This window comes from Scardinius erythrophthalmus (assembly GCF_964197995.2).
Source record: "Scardinius erythrophthalmus genome assembly, chromosome: 11".
Classification (NCBI taxonomy): domain Eukaryota; kingdom Metazoa; phylum Chordata; class Actinopteri; order Cypriniformes; family Leuciscidae; genus Scardinius; species Scardinius erythrophthalmus.
This window is the reverse complement of record NC_138231.1, coordinates 36,365,359-36,385,082: the sequence shown is the minus strand read 5'-3', so window position 1 is coordinate 36,385,082 and position 19,724 is coordinate 36,365,359. Positions and strand designations below refer to the sequence as shown.

At 38.9% G+C, this 19,724-nt stretch overlaps 1 protein-coding gene across 5 annotated transcripts in view; it reads left to right on the top strand.

Moving 5' to 3' along the window:
* epha7 (eph receptor A7) overlaps positions 1–19,724 on the top strand; it is a 66,811-nt gene that overhangs the window by 22,475 nt on the left and 24,612 nt on the right. For 4 of the 5 annotated variants that reach the window (XM_081378581.1, XM_081378580.1, XM_081378579.1 and 1 more), the window contains exon 5: positions 2,854–3,189. In XM_081378581.1, coding sequence (XP_081234707.1) covers positions 2,854–3,189 — 336 coding nt within the window. Of the gene's footprint in view, positions 1–2,853; positions 3,190–10,523; positions 11,736–19,724 lie in introns of those variants that run through there. The other variant, XM_081378582.1, reaches the window with a different exon arrangement.

Genomic DNA, 19,724 nt, shown 5'->3' with positions numbered 1-19,724 from the left:
TAGCTCACGTAGCCAGACTTTTGACTAAAGGCTTAAATTTGGTCCACAATGTAGGTCATTCTGGTCAAGAACTGCCCACTTAGACAATGAAATGCTGGCATATAAAACAATCAATCATAGTTTTTGCTTTTATATTTAAGGGTAGGGTTATCTGAAATAGATTATACCACAATAGACCGTTGTGGGAAAAATCATTCAGATTCACAATCACTCAGCCCTTGCTGTGAACGTCTGTACAGAAAACATTGAAAAATAGCAGGAATGTTTGCCGTTTTGAGTGCAATCTTCATCAGAGACTTTGAACAGACTGTGGGCGGATTGAGGCTATACAATCTATAAAGTGTGGGTAAAAAAAGAAAAGAAAGTCGTTTTATAAGAAGGTTGAAAAGGAAAGCAAAAAAGGTCGAGTGTGAAAGAGTGTGCCCGAGCTTTAAGCAAACTCCATATCCATTAAAAGAATAGTTTGGTTTGTGGTGTAGAGAATGAAGCTGTCTGTGGCAGATATTTGTCCCAGTTTCCCCCAGACTTCCTTCAGCGTCCCTGCAGAATCCGTCTCAAAGCAGACTGCAGAGGAGGTGACAGATTACATATATAGAAACACATATGCACTCGTGTGTGAAAGAGCAAATGAGTACGGTAAACTCAGAGGGCATTTTGTTGTTAACCAGCAGACTATGACACTCACAACAATGCATTAAAATGAAAGACGACTGCGGGACTCTCCAGACGCCAGATGCACGCTTGACAGGAAAGTCTTGTTTTAGCCAATTTCAGTGTTATCAACAAAAAAAATAAAAATAATAAAACTTTTATAATTGTCACATATTCCTTTTTATTCAAATGATGATCCCATTTATAAATTTTACTATTTTAAATGTTTTTTTATTTATTACATTTACATTTATTTTAATTTGCATTTGCAATATAGAAGTGTCTATTGCATTCATTAAACATTTTCTTGGATTTGTCAAACTCACTTTGTGCCGTACTTTCATGCAAAAATGCTGTCCGTTAAGTGATTCACGTTTTTGTACAAAGCCTCAAATTATGAAATTAGAACAAAATCATGGGTTGCTATTATATACATGCTTTTATTTGATGTTTTAAATGATAAAATCAGTAGGTGATTCATTGCTACCTTTTCGTTCGAATAGATATGCTCAATGACAGCTTGACTTGAGTCCCTTCCTGTCTCAGCTGGCCATTTAAAGATAAACAATCCCTTGATCTCTGCCACTCAAGAGCAGAATGAGAAGGCCCTGCCAAATGGAGCCATTAGTGGTATTATTATTATTCTTACAGGTAACCATAGAAATAAAATGCTAAAGCCCCAGGAGGATGAGAGTGAGTGAGTGTGTGAGCGGCTCTCCCCAAGGGGAATAGAGTAGGAGGGACATCATTAGCATCTGTAGGTGAAGTTGTGCTTCGAACTTGAGAGAGAGATACAGAGAAGATAGAGATGGAGAGACAGACCACATCTCTTCACCTGCCACAGGTGGCCCTTTCATCTCCTCCGTTCACTCGTTCCCCTCCTACTTTGATGAATATGGATGGATGTGTGTGCCATTAGCTTTAATGAGGAGCAAAATTTAAGTGTCATATTAACCATTCGCACAATTCTAATGCCTGCTCTTTCCCCTCATGCATATGAAATCAGTGTTTTGTTATTAAATGTCCCCAGTTTTGTAGACCGGCGGCACTGGTGACACATGACCCAAGGGGGCTTTCACACTGACAGTGTTTTGTAGCTACAAAGCGACCAGACATTACTCATGTAAAAATGCAAACTTTATTTTAGAATGCCTAAAGTATACAAGGGATGCATAATAATACATATACAATATTGTCCAATACCGATAAATTAAGAAATCCTGTTATTTAATTGTTTATGCTCATTTCCACATTTTTTACATTCCATTACGTTTACCAGCCTGCTCTGCTGTCAATCCCACAATCCCTTTTATGAGCCTATCGTACAGCTCCCCTAGAGAACGGATTGAAAACGCCCATTTTGCTCCACACCAGTGGACACATACGGGTCACTGTTTCATTTTGAGGTACAAAAATCGAACCTCTCCAAAACGACAAACCCATGATGCAAGACCACCACAAAGACAAGTTCTAATAAAAGAGATATTGAACAGACAGTGGTGCTGTTATGAAAACATTAGGATGATAAAAGCAAGGGCTTGGTGGTTGGATAAAAGTAGCAAAGTATAAATCATTGCTTTATGAGACACGCCAGATTCCTTGGCACTGGCGGGGATTAGGGGATGATGGGTTGTTTTCCACTGTGGTCATCCGTCTGTGAGCTGGTTATTGTAGGCTGAGTGGAATCCTGCACTGCTGCTATTGTCGGTGCGATAACTCGCTCATGATCTGACTCTTAAATTCTGGAAGTGACTCAGACTCCCTGTCTTCCATGGCTTAGACTCCTTGTCCCCCTGGCAGTCAAGAAACAAAGGGTTTTGCCAATTGTATCACCTTTTTTCTTTTCACAGGAATCTCATAACTCCCTGGCTCGGTAATGACATGCTACTGCAAAGATACCAAGTAGGAGGAAGACGGTCTTATCTTTTAAGGTTTTTTTTTACCTCAAAACGGTATCCCGTTGTTCTCCATTTTATTGTTTTTCCGTCACATCCCTGGTCTACATCGACCTTGGCAGCTCTCAAGTTCAACTTCCCAGCATTCTTGAGCATAACATCTCTATGTATCTAGGTTACAGTATAATTGCATGCCAGGATTTACCAAGGGCACGGATTCCTCGTTTTTCCATGGTGTTTTTTATTTTTCTTGAGTAAATTAAAATATAGAGTCTTTTGTTTATCTAATAATCTTCTCTTACTACAGGGCCACCATCAGCTCCTCAGAACCTGCTTTACAACATCAACCACACCACCGTCAGCCTGGAGTGGACCCCGCCGGCCGACACGGGCGGGCGTAACGACGTGACGTACCGGATTATATGCCGCCGCTGCACCTGGGAGCCAGAAGAGTGCTTTCCTTGCGGGAGCAACGTTGGCTTCTCGCCACAGCAGAGTGGATTAACTGACACCTATGTCACCATCACCGACCTGTTGGCTCACGCGAACTACACCTTTGAGGTTGAGGCCGTGAATGGCGTTTCCGACCTCAGCCGTACCCAGCGACTATTTGCTGCCGTCAGCATCGCAACCAGCCAAGCAGGTAAGATGTTTGGACTTCAATGGCTATTTGATTGTAGATCTTACAGGTTCCAGAAGTATACAACAAAATCTGCATTTTAAATAAGTATTTTTGGCACCTTTCTGATGTGTATTTTTCCAGAGTTCCGGGAGCTCCGGTGTTTTTTTTGTGTTGCTTGGGTGGACTCTCATCTCAAGCCTGTATAGTTTCTAATGCGTGCATACACGTTATTGTACTTACCGCCGTTGGGATAATTGAACAAATTATTTGCCAACCATTTTCCTGCAATTCATAATTTGTGGTTTTGTGGTGGCGAAATAGCGATGAACAGCCACAGATGATAAATAATAGAAGTCACGCACAAGAATACCTCTCTCATTTCCCCTTTGCTTTTTATTGTCTGCCAAGAGAACCGTCACCTTTAAATATCACTTACAGTCGCCGTGGTTGACATTTCCACAAGAGTCTTTGTTGAATTCCTGATAAATGATATGAGCTTTCACTTTATCCCCTGAAATTAAATGGGTGGCAAATGCTTGCATTGGTGCTGAAGTCATGGCCGCAAACATTATTAGCTCGACGAGTGGTTGCCTGTGTTTGGCTCTCCCTCTGTCTCTCTCTCACGCTCTCTCTCTCGGGAGTTGGCCATAATTTAAGAGCTGTTTCTGAGACTACACATGCTAGAGAAATGCATGTTTTAATGAACTATTTTTTATGGGTCTGCAAAACAAGATTTCTCTTTCATGCCCAAGCATCCATGAAAAACAATTTGCCTTCAAATTCATAGTGGTTCTGGTCATTAATAAGAGGTTAGTAGACAGTGATAGCTTAGCACCATGCTTCAGCAACTAGCACATATACTGCAGTGTTGTTGTACGTGCGCACAGACAAAAACACACATTCAGTATTTGAGCGTAAAGTTGTTTGGAAAAGAGATTCCTCTATATCGGATGTGTAGGGATGGTCACAATGGTTCACTAATCGACTAGTAATCCAATAACTGACTAGTCTGTTATTGAAGCTGACATTGTAAAATAATTTATCATTATCATTAATCATTATCATTAATAATTTATATTTTTATCTATCATTAATGTTGTTTATTTTATATAGATTTTAAAAAAAAATATTATTTATAGTTGATCTAGAGATGTTGACTAGTTTATCTAGATGTTCTATCTAGAAAATGTATAATAATTTTATCTAGACAAATATGTTGACTGGTTTATCACTTTGTTATCTACATGATATATAATATTTTTATCTAGACATATGTTGTCTATTTTTCTCTTCATTTTCTTTTCTTTATCTAGACACATTACTTAGTAAAGCACCACAGCTAACAGACATTTTTGGCTGTTGCATTGCATGTCAAGACTCCTGCTTCTTCTTCCATTCTGTTTCACTTAGTTTAGCTGTTTTCGAATGCAAGAATGTGTTTTATGTAAACACTGTCTAAGAAATGCAAAAAAGTTCCTTTTAATCTAGACCAATTAGTCAAGTAGTCATTCAGGCAACTCACAGACTCGTTGATTCAGACAGTGTGCAGTTTTGTACTTCCCTAGTGTTTCCTCACCTGCATTCAAAACTCAAGTTCTCATTTGCATTTGTGTTGTTTTTATGGTTTGCAAACAAAACAAGGTCAGTGACAGGATAATACGAGCAGCTCACGCATGCACGTGTTCGCAGAGAGATGAGGAAAGAGACACAGAGGGAGAGGCGATAATGACCAGCAGGCAGTAAAATGAGGGAGGAACAGAGGCGAGGAGGAAGGGGAGAGGTGATGATGTATGTTTCATGACAGGGATCGTGACAGCGACACTCGCTGGAGTTAGGAGCCACAAGGACACACGGACACCTTGGTAGGTTAGGAGCGAGAGAGAGAGAACGAGAGATAAGGGACAGAGAGAGAGAGAAAAGACCCTTGTCTCAAAGTGAGAGCCGTGCGTAATTATGTCTGGCATACTGACAACAGACAATTACACCAGCCACCCTGGGCAATATTTAGTCATTAGTTATTGTCAGATTGAGAAAATATATTAGTAAAGCCCTGTTTTCTGTAGTGCCAGTATTACCGGTTTCATTTTTCATGTCTTTCAAACTACAGAGTAGACCATGGAGACTGAAAAAAAGGAGAACAGAATAAATCTGAGTATGAATAGATTCTAGCTAGGAATGGGGTCTCTGTCGTCAATTCTACTTGTCTTTCAATGACAGGTTAGTCATTTAGTGCGGTTGACTAGTTTTAGATTTGCTCCTTTTTTACTTTAGTTTTGATATTTTTTAGCAACCAAATTTAAATCAGCATTTTTAAAATATTTTTTTTGTGCTCTGTCCAGCTGTTTTTGAACACAAGTGCCCATCTTCTATAAATGATCTCTAAGAAATGCATCTTATTGTTGTCAGGTGGATCTTAAACCTGCCTAATTATACAGGACTGCACATCCTTGATTATAACTTATGGAGATATCTACATTTGAATTCAAATGAAATGGTTGCCCACTCAATTACTGATAGATTTAATGATTCACCTTTGATAATTAAGCTCAAGCTCAATTTGAATACAACAGGCTCTCTGTGAGTGCAAACTGATAGGACCCCCGGACAATCAGCCCCTTGTTTAGAGCCAAGATCGAAAAAATTTAACCCTATCTGAGCATGCTCAATTCTCTGCTCGCCAGAGCCTTACTGGCGCAATTTTACCCCTGGGTTACCACGGCAATGGATGACTACCTCATAATGGGCGAGAATGGAGCTTCCTGAAACAATAAGCTGCCGGCCAGTCAGACAGAGCAGTACACTCATTAACACTGATGACTTTATCTAGGAATTTAGAGTAGAAAAAATGGCATTTTTTAAAGCTCTGTTCAAGACTTGTTAACCTGCTGGGGATACCTGCAAGAGTATAAGAAGAGAGCAAGAATTAAAATGGATCTAATGTAACCTAAATTTAAATAAAAGTCTTTGTTCAAGAACCATCAAAATATAATCAGCCTCCCCACCTCTGAAATGACTTCTTATTTTTTTTGATGAATATAATAAAAATACATAAAAATATATTACACTCTGTTCAAAAGTTTGCAGTCCGTACAATTTTTCTAAAGAAATGGATACTTTTCTATTTAACAAGGACACATTAAATTTATATTACAGTATTTTTAGTATTTGTAATTTTACAAAATATTTCTATTTCTTATAAATGCTTTTCTTTTTTAACTCTCTATTCATCAACGAATCATGAAAAAATGTATCACAGTTTCCAGAAAAAAAAGTTTAGCTGCAAACAGTTTTCAACATATCACAGGTATAAATTGCATTTTAAACACATTAAACTACAAAAGTGCAATAATTTTACTGTTTTTAATTGTATTAATAATTACTGTTTTTACAGTATTTTGATCAAATAAATGCAGCTTTGGTGAACGGACAGACATCTTTCAAAATAATTACACATTTTTTAAAGACCCTGAACCTTTTATTAGTACATATATCATGTCATGTCATGTCATATCATATATATCAGTCATATTTACATTAATGTCAACTAATGTTTCAGCTTTACAGACCCTAGTCACCATCTAACTGTTTTCAAGAAAGTCATACGAGTTTGTAACAACATCAGGGTGAGTAAATGATGACAGCACTTTGATTTTCGAGTGAGGGGGAATTAGACACTCTCACTGCTGGTCTCCATCTGCACGAGAATAAGTTGGCGCTTCAGGCACCAAGCGTAGGAGTAGAAACTGTAAGGAGAGCAGAAAGCAAAGGTGCGGAGCCCAAATCCAGATGGCTACACATCTGATGAGGAATTCAGGAATCCTCCCTTTAATTATCCTTCCACTACTGAGTGACACAATAAGCAACAAAAAGAGAGCAAAAGAAGGGATGTGTCCGGATGAGAGGGGCTACTCAAAGTACTCATTGTTCCTCCAAAGCCTAATTACTTCCCTGCTCTCCATGAAATGGGTTTAAATAGCGAATGCTTCTGTATCGGCAGGTTCATCATCATCATTTCTCTTTTTTTCTTTCTTTTTTTCCTCCATTGATGCCTCTTGCCATCCCCCCTGCAGACAATTGTGAATTCTCTCTCTCTTTAATGGCAATTCTTTTTTTCCCTCTTCCTAGAGGACTGCATGGGAAATTTGGTGAAGAGCATTTCAATCAGCATTCTATTGTCACTTAACATCTCAGACGAGATGCCCTCAGATGCGTCTCTCTCTCTCTCTTGCTCTTTCCCTCTCTCGCTCCATCTCTCTCTGTGTCTGTCTAAACAACAGCCATTGTTCTTCCCAATGCTCTTGAGCGTTAATAGCTCAAAGAATAACCATTAATATTTATTCAGGAGAGTCCTTCTGAGGAGAACAGTGTGGAATCAGGCACCAAACAGCCCTTTCCACGCCATAGAATTCAGCAACCAGATGTGAGACGCACATTTTAGATGCAAACAGCATGTGCGGTAAACAGAATCAAAGCGAGGGAGGGCGAGAAGCTGTGGAAATGGATTTTTAATGCTTAGGTTACATGTCAGAGGAGCATGATGTGCATGTTGCCCGCTGATAGCTGCCTCTGACTGCGGCCCACTCTGTCTAGGATGTTGCAAAGTTGTTTAAGTGTTTGATAGGGAAGCACATTAACCCTGTACTCCGCCACACTGCTCTTATCTTCTGCTTTCGAGAGGAAATGGCTTAAATAAGAAATTGTTTTCTTTGAGGCGCATGGATTCCATACATAGCCTAGTTTTTCCAATGCAACGAGATTCTACTTGTGCTATTTCTTCTCATCTCTCGAGGAGAATCGCTCTGTAGAATGAGCGGCGTACTTTGATCTAAAGAACCTTTGTTTTGAGCTGCGAGACAAAAGATGTGCTCTCATGTTCAGGGCAGTCTGGTCGCATTAGCTGGAGCTGTTTTGTCATCCTTTGTGTTTTTTTAAGGTGGCATGAAATGGAAATTGCAAATAACGATGCGCACAGATAAATAATAACACTGCAATATTCCATCAAATTTCATGGTGACTTCAAATGAAGCTGAGCTCAGAGGATCCTTATGCTCCTCTTTTGTTCTGCAAAATGTTTCAAGCAATGTCTAAATGTGTTGCACCAAGCATTATAAAGTGCGAGAAAGCATTCTCATGCCCCAGACCGAAAGACAATCCTCGCGGCATTTCTCCTGTAATTAATACGGCCACTTTTTCGACATGTTATCACCTCAAAATGGATCCCGTTCAATACCCCTGAGAAGAATCACACTTTGGGGAACAATAAGGCCATTGATTGATCTCTGCAAAATCCTAATCTGTGGCAGGGACGTTAAACAGAATGGATTGATTGATTCCCGGGATTCCCAGTTGGCCAGTGCTAGGTGGTGTAATTTTCTAGTTAAGCGGATCCCTCAAGCCTCTTTTGTAGCATTTGTATGGCGTTTTATGTTACCTGAGAGGCCTTTCTCTCTCTCTCTCTCTCTCTCTCTCTCTCTCTCTCTCTCTCTCTCTCTCTCTCTCTCTCTCTCTCTCTCTCTCTCTCTCTCTCTCTCTCTCTCTCTCTCTCTCTCTCTCTCTCTCTCTCTCTCTCTCTCTCTCTCTCTCTCTCTCTCTCTCTCTCTCTCTCTCTCTCTCTCTCTCTCTCTCTTTCTGTCTTCCCTCTTTTGGTAATTCCATCTGTGGTAATTTGATAAGAGCTGGACCAGTCGCTACAATTCAACAGCTGTGGTTAAATCGCTGGTGGTCTGGCTCACACTGGCCTCGGCGGCCTTACTCTGGGCACTTAACCTGTGGCATTGTGCGGAATGCCTCGCGATTCGTCCGTCACCCAATCCGTCAGCAATGCATAATTTTCATGGAAGGTGCACTTTAATTACTTTCCCATTTAAATGGCATTGCGGTGGCCTATCTAGGTCATTAATCTTAGTGAGGATCCTGTTGCAAGCCTTTTATTGCAGGCAAACGAAGCCCCCCAAATCCCCCAGAATCTTCTCTGCTTGACTGACTGCAGACTCCCAGCAGCCACCGCTCCAGTGTGTCCTTCTGAACTGGCCGCTGTGTCACGGAAGCGAGAGAGACAGACACAGAGAAAAAGAAAGAGAGATCTACACTCGTCTCTCAGCATGAGCGAGGGGATGGAGAGGAAGTTTGCCAACCACCTTAAAGGGACCTGTTGGACTGAGAGTGAGCCGGACTTTCAGTGTCTAGCAAGTGGAATCGAGCACAGTTGGCTGTTCAGAGATTTGCCAGATGAACCTTCTGAAGTACTTCTACTGTAGCATCATCTTTAGTTAGGGCTTTAAAGCCATTTCAATTCAATTATATTGTTTTTTTATCACACATTTTATTATTATTGCCTCAAATTACATTCTGGGGTCAGAAGAAATAGTTAGATATTTAAAAAATGAGGTAAATATATTTTTGCTGTAACACTTTTATAGTTAAGTATTAAACAATTACACAGAAAATGTGTATTTTTGTGGTACATTACATATTTAAGGATTATTTTTCCCCAGCTACTTTATAGACTGTAAAGTACATTAGGAAAATACTGTAATATGGTATATTGCTGTCAGATCTATTGCAGAAAGGAGTAACTGTTGTAATAATGATGTCAAACTCAACAGATATGAAAAGTCTCACTTGTATGTATTCAGGTTCATTCCATTCTGTCTCTTATTCAACCCCCCCTCTTTTCTCTCTGTCAGAAAAGCGGATACCAACTCGCTCAATTATTTAGATTCCTGTGAGGCAGCAACAAAGTTTTCAGACAAAGTTCTTCCCCCCTTCACCTCTTCTCTCCCCTGCTTTTGCCATCAAATGCATTGTCTCTCTCTTAGCAAACGAGTATTAGATGCTTTCCAAATTACCATCTTTTTCGAGCTCCAGGTGCCTACCATGCATTAAAGTCGGATGCTTTAGTCTCCTTGTAATTGTCACCACCTTCTGAACTCTCTGAGGCTTATCACCTGAATGTCCTCAGATGTGCAATCAGCAGAGAAATATAAATTGGAACAAAAATGGAAGCGTCACATAATGCTGTTGGCCATCACTGCGGGCGCTTCTTAACTGGCAGGTCTAACTGACAGGCGTTAATTGAACACTCTGACTGGATAATTCATAGAGGCTTTGAGGAAACTGTTTCAGCTCACAATGAGTCTGAAATAGAGGTTATGAGGATATTTTAAACCTAGTTAATTGCATCAGGCACTTGTATAGGGTCCACAGCAGCACATATGCTTTTTCTTACTTGTGACTCCATTTCTACTTTTTTCATTTAGTTATATATTATGCTTTTGGACACAACCCAACATTTCAGAGCATGTACTGTGTGTATATATAATAACTTTTTTTTTTTTTTTTTTTTTTTTCCACAGCTCCAACCTGAGACATTATCTAGCCAAACATTTCTGAAAATGTTCACACACACACACAAAGTCATTCATACAAACAAATGCACCTGTGGCCCTCTGTCCTACTGTTTACATACAACATGTGTTCCTACATGCTGTTCTGGGGTTAGAGTGTTTCATTTCCTGCTGCAGAAAGGCTGAAACAGAGGGGAGGTACTGTGGTAGTGTGCGACTGAATTGAGATGCGTGTCAGCGGTGCCCGAGACCAGCTGCCACAACCTACCACACTCCAGAGCGAACTCATCGCCTTAACAACTCACACTTAAAATGTGTGAGAGAGAAATCGCGTGCATGTGCAGTTAAAGTTTGCGTGTGTGTTTGGATGAGAAATACAGCTGTAAGCGCCAAATCCTTTTACCCTGTCTGTTACCTGTGTGACAAGAACAAATCTATTTGCCAAACTGAACAGGGGACTGGCACATCTGATTTTACTTCTTCATTGCAGCCTTGTCAAGCTTGTCAAACACTCAAAGTAAAGGAATCAGACATATACACACATTTTGGTGGTAAAGTAAGAAAAAGATCCTTAAATTATTATGTTGTCTGTAAATCTTGATTCTACAGCATTCGGAAGAAAGTGTACTTTTTTTTTTACCATTTTTGACCACTGGCAACATTGAGTGTGCTAGTTTCACGTCTTTTGAATCACTCTGCGTTTCTTTGTTCAAACAAATTAAATTCAGCTTAAATCACTATTTTATACAAATTTCTTTACTTATGGTAGGGATGTACCAATATTAAAAATCTTAAAAGTCTTGTACCCGAAAAGCTGATAATTATTTTCATGTTACGGCGATTTGGTACAATTCTGTCTAAATAAATGAAAAGTCAATGATATTTTAGATGATACATTATGAAGAAGTTCCATTTTTATGTAGTCGAGCTGTTTTTTGCAAATTGATTTAAAGCAGACTCATCATAATGTTATGAAACATCGTAACATCTCTTTTTTAGGGATTGGTCTTTTTTTACATGATTAAAGGCCAGAAGATGATGGAAAAGTTCTCCTTTTCCTCATTATTCTGTTGTTCATTGTCTCATCAACGCACCGTCTCCTGTGGAGAAGGAAACTAATTATGTCTTCATCCCTTCCTGTTCACACCTCCTCCTATTCTCTCCATTAGCCAAAGAAATTCTGATGAGTTTTAGTCTTGCTACTTATGAGAGTTAACGTTCAATAGAATGAAAGAAAGAAAAAAAAAACATTTGTTCCACAATGGCACCTGCACAGAATTGTCAACTCTTTGACAACTTTTAGCTGTTGTCTAAGCGTAACTTGATTTTATTCATCTCTCACACCTGCTGGTTTCTGTAAGCTATATGTGACGCTAACACACACAGACACACACACTCTGCTTCTCGGTCATATTGCTCTGGTGCCTTTTCATCAAAGCTGCAGGACGATAGGAGGGCCATCTGCTCTCCGGGCATTTAATGTTTATAGTATAAAACAACAATAAAAAGATTACAGCATCCACAGACTGAGTGAGAGGAATCTATTCAGCAGACAGATGGGGAACACAGCTGGACTGGACACCATAAAAAAAAGGGTAACAGGAGGCAGAGAGGATGCTGGGATGGCAGATAGTGACCATCAGCTTTGAAAAATGTATTTCTGTCTTATCCAACAGCAGGTGTACTGTCATTGCAGAGGACAGGAACGGCTTGCTGCTTTTTGTTTAGGACGAGCTTTGTGTTGCCACAATTAAAACCATCTCTGTCACATATGATATGGGCCAGAAGGCTTTTCTTTATCTTTTTGTGTCCATTTGCGTCCTTTTGGATTAGTTATCACGGGTCAGCAGAAAGGAAGGCCTGATAGCCCGGAGCCAGTGTCAGAGCGTTTCGGGCCAGTTGATGAAATTGTCACGCACCCATCCAAAAATGTATGCATTTTGTTTATTTATTTATTTATTGCTTGTATATTAAAATCTTTAACATAATGTTTTGATATAGAATTGTAACTCTTTATTAAACATTATTTATGTTATTGTTATTTATTCATTCATTCATTCATTACTTTTTGATATAGAAAGAATTTAAACCTTTATTTTAAAAATACCAAAAACAAGCAAAATGTAAATAAATAAAAATATATTATTTATTTATTTATTAATGCAGTGAGACCTGTGAAAATATTGCCAGGGCAAGTACAATCTGAACTCTGACAGATATAAAATCCCTTATTGTTGAACTCGGGTTTTCATATAGTTAAATATTTAGCCTCATGCTTGAATTTGTAAATGGTACCAAACAAGGGCATTTGACATAACCATATTGTGCTAACAACCATGTGGAATGTACCTGTGCAGATTTCAGACTCGAGGGAATGCTCAGTTGTTTGCTCTTTTGTTGCTTTCCTACGTTTTCTTCTGATGTATTTATAGAACTCTTTCCTTTTATACTTTCCTTTGCGGAGAGGAATGTGATTTTTCTTCTCTGACAGAACAGAGGAAAAACCAGAAATTGCGAAAATGTAGAGCATCCCCCTCCCTGCTTTAGAGAAGAATGGGTGCCCACTTTCACGTGCTGTTAAAACAAAACAAAACAAAACACAAACCACCGCCTTTGTGTTGCTTTGTCTGTTTTTGCTGACCTTTCCTCTCCGTAAAGAAAGAACGGGGGATTCAGTGTGGTCTAGACAGGTGTGTTTCCTCTTTCAGAAAGATCACAGACTGTAAACAGGTTAAGCCCCTTACCCCAATCATCAGTGACAGACATGAATATAAGATATATTAACTAGTTAATGAACAAATATTTTCATTAATGTTTATTTAATTCAAGTTTTGCATACAATATTTTAACTATAATTCTTTCAAAATATTGATTTAAATGGCACTCCAAAAGCAGGACTACAATCTGGGAAGTGTCTCTCAGGCTCCCAAAATGTCATCAACATCCTCCGTTCCATTGAAAATCAATAGTATGGGGAGATACAGTTTTCATACAACTTATCAACCTCTCATTACTCTGATTCCATGTTTTCATGAACCTGACAGTACATTATGACCACCCAGTCTGAATAACATTGTTAGTAATATCTACCACATTGCCTCTTTGTGCAGGTGTGGGAACAGAGAAGGGGTATTGAAGGGCTTTTCTTACTCTTTTACCCCTAAATAACAGAAGAGGTGGCTCTTGTTTAAATGAAGTGAAAACTTTTCCATTTGCATAATAGAAAAGCAGCATCCTCCAATTAACTGCTGACAAAGTGCATTTAATTCCCTTAAGAAAACAAGTCGAGAGCACAAAGAAAGGCCAAAGCCTCGTTCTAACCATCATTGTGCTCTGAAAAGTTGGGGACAGGCTTGGTCACAATTTATTCAGCAAACTCTGGTCCTGGTCTCCCACTTATAACCAGGCTCATGCAAAATCACCAATTACAGTAAAGCTATTCAGTCCCCACATAGTCGCAGAGAAAATAGTAGCACCTGTTAAGTTGTTACCCAGTAGAGTGGCCTGATCTATGGCTTGTCAGGTCTATTTTTCTCTTGGTCCTTTATCTAGGCTGTGTTCATTTTTACGAGGATCCTGTATGTTCAAAAGCCACAGGAGCTACAGTGATGGTGGTCTTCGTGTCCTGATTGGCCCAGTCTGACACAGGGGGAGGGATTATAGATTTGAAAGACTATTGGTCTAGTTTAATAGTGAGGGATTACAGTAATTCAAGCCAATAAACAAAGACTAGACAAGAGCAGCTTCTTTTTTTAAAGATGTGTACTTTGATTAATGATGCTTGTGTTAGGCGGACCACTTTTAGAGACAGTGCCATTAAGAGTGATTCACTGCATTGGATACTGATTAGTTCCATATGGATGGAAAGTTCAGTTGACCGGAAATGTGGAGACATCTTTGTTATGTGTGTGTTGTTCTGCGCTTCTGCGTTTTTATGTATTTCCAGGGGAAAAGGGTGAATTTTTAATCTAAGCTGGAGTTTTTGAATCTGGCTCTTCTCCAAACTTTAATCAGACTTCAAAGGATCCACAAGACCTCTCTATTCCCCCCTCAAATTCTCAATACTTTCCACTTGCTGTTCTTTCCAACTTATAGATCTACAGAGGGAAACAAAGAGAGCGAGAGGGGTAATGTTTTATCTTGCACGCAGAGCAGCATTTTATTTGAATCTTCTATGGTTTTGTCATTTTAAGGAACCCGCAATAACGTCCTCCGTCGGCTGGCGAAAGAGTCTGGCTTTGATCCTAAATTAGAAAACATTATCCATTTAATGGAGCAATTTCAGCAAGTACCCTCAATAATTACTCAATGACAAAAGGTATGTTATCTAGAGACCACCATATTTATAGGACTATTTGTGGAGTTCTTCAAGTGAAGTAGCTCTAAGCCGACCTGAGCTGCACTTTGTGCTTCAGATAGACAGTCGTTTCCTGATGTGATACTGCTAACTTTTTAACGGTTTTCTACAGTTTCACAATACACTAAAAAATAATGATAATATTTCCATGTATTTGATTGTATTTAAATGCATTTTTAATGAAATTGCTTCGAATCTGCATAAATCTGTTTATTTATAAAACAGATGCATTTACAAGCCATACATGTACGTACATATATGGCTAGCTGTGGAACAAGTAGGTTAATATTCAGTTGTTCAAATGTGTGAGACTGAAAGAAATTGGATTTATTGGTGATACGAACCTGGTTAGTGTGTGTTTGAGACACGTTCAGTTTATTAGCACTATTACAGAATATTAACCTGTTTCTTAACTATTTCATGTATGTAAGATTAACAAATATGCATCACAATAAGTTTATTAGTTTATGTTAAAACTGTGTAATCTATATGTAGTTCATATACAAAAATCTTAAAATGTAGGCCTAATTTTTTTGTTGTTGTTTATATTGCAGTTGATCATACGTTATTGTATGTGTCTTGTTAAACCTGTTTAATAGAAGCTTATTGCTGTGTTTCTCATAAAAAAATACCACTACTAAAAATAATGAATTACATTAATGTACTTAAAACGTGGAGTCAGTATCTAGTCCATTAGGAGTGACAGACTTTAAAAGCTCACTTTTATTGTCTTCACTGACTCTGACTACTATGTTAATATGATGCTGAGGTATTATGGAATAATGACGCTAGTGAAATTTGACACTAAAGGCTTTCACGTCCTAGACCTATTAAAAACGCCACTGCTTTACGAAAAACTGGTACGACGACTGTGCTAAAAACAGCAGCATGGGGAAAATACAGTTTTGCGAGTTGAAGATGGGTGAAACGATAGCGATAACATGCACACAATGTATACTAATTTATAGCAGTGATAGCAGACATGTTTTCCTCAGGAATAGCTTTCTTCCACACACAGGTCAGAGTTCAAGCCACCCGGACGAGCCCGGCTTAAAAGAGAACCCTTCCAGCAACAAGATGAATGTCGCCACCGCTTTTTCCATCAGAATATTGTTATTCTCATTTCATAAAAGTACAGAAAATAGGATTAGGGGCCAGCTATCCTGGGGGATGAGAGTCAACTGGCCCTCTCTTTTATCTCTGCGCTGTGCGTTGGGCGCTTGGACTGCTCACAGGCACTTTCAATTGGAGCGATTAAGTCGGCTGAATCTGCAATGTACAGAGTGAGATATGGAGATATGAAGGGACGCAGGGAAGAGACAGGGGAATATGCTTTGCCGTCTGTCATCTAAAAGCCGTGTTTGAGTTTCCTAGCATAACGTTTTGGCCTAGAAAGCCAAGAATAAAGAGACGTAAAAAGACAGAGGGATAAAAGACCTAGGTTTATATAACGGGGTCGAAAAAGTCTGAGAATACATTGAAAAGATGGCATTCAAAATGTAGGCTATTTTAAAACAACATTTGGAGATTAAATAAGAAATATATAAGCTTTTGTACGCAATTTTTTTTGTCATTAATTAAATTAGATCAAAATTATAATTAGAATATTACATTGATAAAGTATTCATTATTTAATTATATATTAATATATATATATATATGTATATGTGTGTGTGTGTGTGTGCTATTTATTCATCTTAATTTTTACTGATTAAGTAAAATATTTTGTAATATTTAAGATTCTTTATTAAATAAGAGTAGAATCAAATAAAAAAGTAAAATCATTTTCATCATCTTGTTTATTTACATTTTTACATTCAAGGTTGCCTGTTTTTTAAATGAATAGTTGTTTAAATTGAATATATTTATATATATTTTTATATATATATATAAATAAACTTTACCGTACTAACATTGTCTATTATTATAATATTGTATTTAACATATGCATATAAATGATTTCAATGTTAAACATAGAACATGAAAATATTTGTTTATTTATTTAAAAAAATAATATGCACTAGTGATCTTAGACTTTTTTACTTAGTTGTATTTTCAAGGTTGCCTATGAGTTAAAAACAAAAACGCTTGCCTCTCGTGTTTTCGATTTGACTCATTTAGTGGGAAAGGGTGTAAGAGGAGAGCTTTGGTAAACCACGGCTGAGTAAGAGAGAGCTTTGTTGTAGCTTGTAGAGGATCCGTCAGCAGCGCTCAGGTTCTCACACTAAAGCGAGCCAGATGGATACTAGAATCCTCTTCTCTTCAGACAGGGAGAATAATCAGCTCTTTCTCACTCTGATCACCCTATTCTCAGGCCCGAGAGAACAAAACCAAAGAGAAGAATAAAAGCACTGAAATCAGCTTGAACTTTCAGCCCTCGTTGCATAGTCCGGTTCCCTGAAACGTCTGTTTCCCAGAGCCAGAGTTAATTGGGGCATGAATCATCTCATTGAGACTAATGTAAACATCCTGGTAATTGATAACAAATCATCATTACAGGTGTGATCAAAACAGATCTACTGCCCAACCACTGAAAATTCAGTCTTTTTTTTTTATACAAAATTCTCATTAACAAATCTGTTTGTTTCTGGTTCCATTTCAACTCGACATTAATCACAATCAACAGAAGTTTCTGTTCGCTAACAGAACAGAGCAGTGGTTCTTTCTGGGCCTCATTATTTGTAATCCGATGGACGTCACCGCACAGATATATCGCAGGCCAACAGAAGCAAGACCACTTGGAATAAATTTCGTGAGGCAATACATCTGTAAGTACCGACAAGGACTTTGTCTAAACACGCTAAAAAAGAAAGATGTGGCGGCTATTCATACGGCGGCAGCTGCGTGCCGTAGAAGGGATTCCTTCACGCTGGGTTCTGTGCGTCTGTAAAGAAGACGTCAAGTCCAGATGAGACATACAAATGATAGGGCTGCTCACCTGCGATGACAGATACATGCAAACAAACACGATCCGCAATGGCATGACTCAGAAGTCTTGCGCAACGTTCGCCGCAGTGGCAGACGAACAGCTGGTGCTGGTGTGCGAGCGTGTCTGGAATTAGTTTAGTGTTAGTTAAGATGACCTCCATTAAAGTCTGTTCACTGCAGCGCAGATGAACAAAACCAGACACATCTCAAAACAAGCCAATTGCAACGTTGAGTCATTCGTTTTGTCCGACCGTAATAACAAGGATTGCAGTCGCAAGCAATTTGTCTGTTCACACCGAACATGAAAGTGGGGCGTGCCACTACACCGTCAATCACAAAACATAGCCGATCAGAACAGTTTTCTTCTCTCTGTTTAATCTGTCTCACACAACTGAAGAACACACACCAGACGGGATGCTTTTTATGGCTTTCCCTGTGGAATTTGATGGATTTGTTATCTAATGTCTTTTTCTTCATGCCATCCGTTTAAAATAGTATATAAAGATCCTATTTTACTATCAGATTCTTTTAATATGTTTCTGTAATTTGAATATTAATATGTTTCTGTGACAAAAAAAAAAAAAAAAACCACCTGGTGGACTTTGTTGAAGATGTAACCCTCTGTTTAAAGGGTTAAACGGATATAATATTAACAAGGTTTATTTATGGCTATTGCAGATTTGTTCGAATCCAGCTGAGCACACACCCACACACACACTAAGCGGAAACACACACATGTGCGTACACATTGTATGGTATGTATCTGTTTGTTGCCAGGTGTGTTTGGCTGAACGAGTGCCTAAATGGCATGTCAGTGTGCAGATATGTCACCGCATATCTGTGTGGAGTAACGGTGACAACAACCTGAGCAAATGTTCTCTCCATCACTAGCAGGATAACAAGAGGTCATTAAAAAGAGAGAGAGGGGCAAGTGTGGGTCGACACTGTAGGCTGGAAAATAAATTTGGCTTCTTTGTAAAAGGAAAAAATATTTTCTTTGTTTGGTTTTTAGGCCCAGGCAGCCTCCTCTGTTTTTCATTTCATATTTTCTCTGGCTACAAGCGGAATTGGAGTGTTTGTTGAACAAGAGCAGTTCTCTCTTACCCTTCAATCTCTCATCTGTCTCTCTCTCATTTTCTCTACCTCTCTCTCTCGCTTTGATGCCAATTTGGCTGGAGCGGAGCATGTCCAGGCTTTTGCAGATGTGTCCCTCTCCCTGCCTCTGATTGCAGCGTTCAGGCCAAATAAAACATCACATACATGCCTCTCTCTCTCTCTCTCTCTCTCTCTCTCTCTCTCTCTCTCTCTCTCTCTCTCTCTCTCTCTCTCTCTCTCTCTCTCTCTCTCTCTCTCTCTCTCTCTCTCTCTCTCTCTCTCTCGCTCTCTCTCTCTCGCTCTCTCTCTCTCTCGCTCTCTCTCTGCCTTTCTTCTCTTTCTCCTCGTCACTCACCATCTTAGAAAGCAGGCATGCAAAAAAGACTGCGCATCCATCAGAATCGGAAGATCAGAAAAAGTGCAAACACACATATATTATATATGTGTGTGTATATATTTAGGGTTTGAGCATCTCTGTATGTGAGTCTAACATGATCATATGGGTGAGTGTGATTTTGAGCTTTTCTCATGTGACTCAAGTCTTTCTTTATGTTCTTTTTAAGAAAGATCAATGACTCTGATTTTCAATTTAGCCAGCTCTTGGTGAATGACTAACCCTTTTGGCGCTCACACAAACTTTAATCAGAGCCATGCATTTAACCAGTGAAAATAGGAAAAAACGGAGCGGTACTGGATTTGGTTCCACCCATGTGGACAGCATCCAAACCTGTGATTAAAGAGCATATGAGGTCTGATTAATACAATCATATTGCTGATGACAGAGGCTTTGGGATAATAAATGGCTATTTATGATGGCATCATTTTTCAAA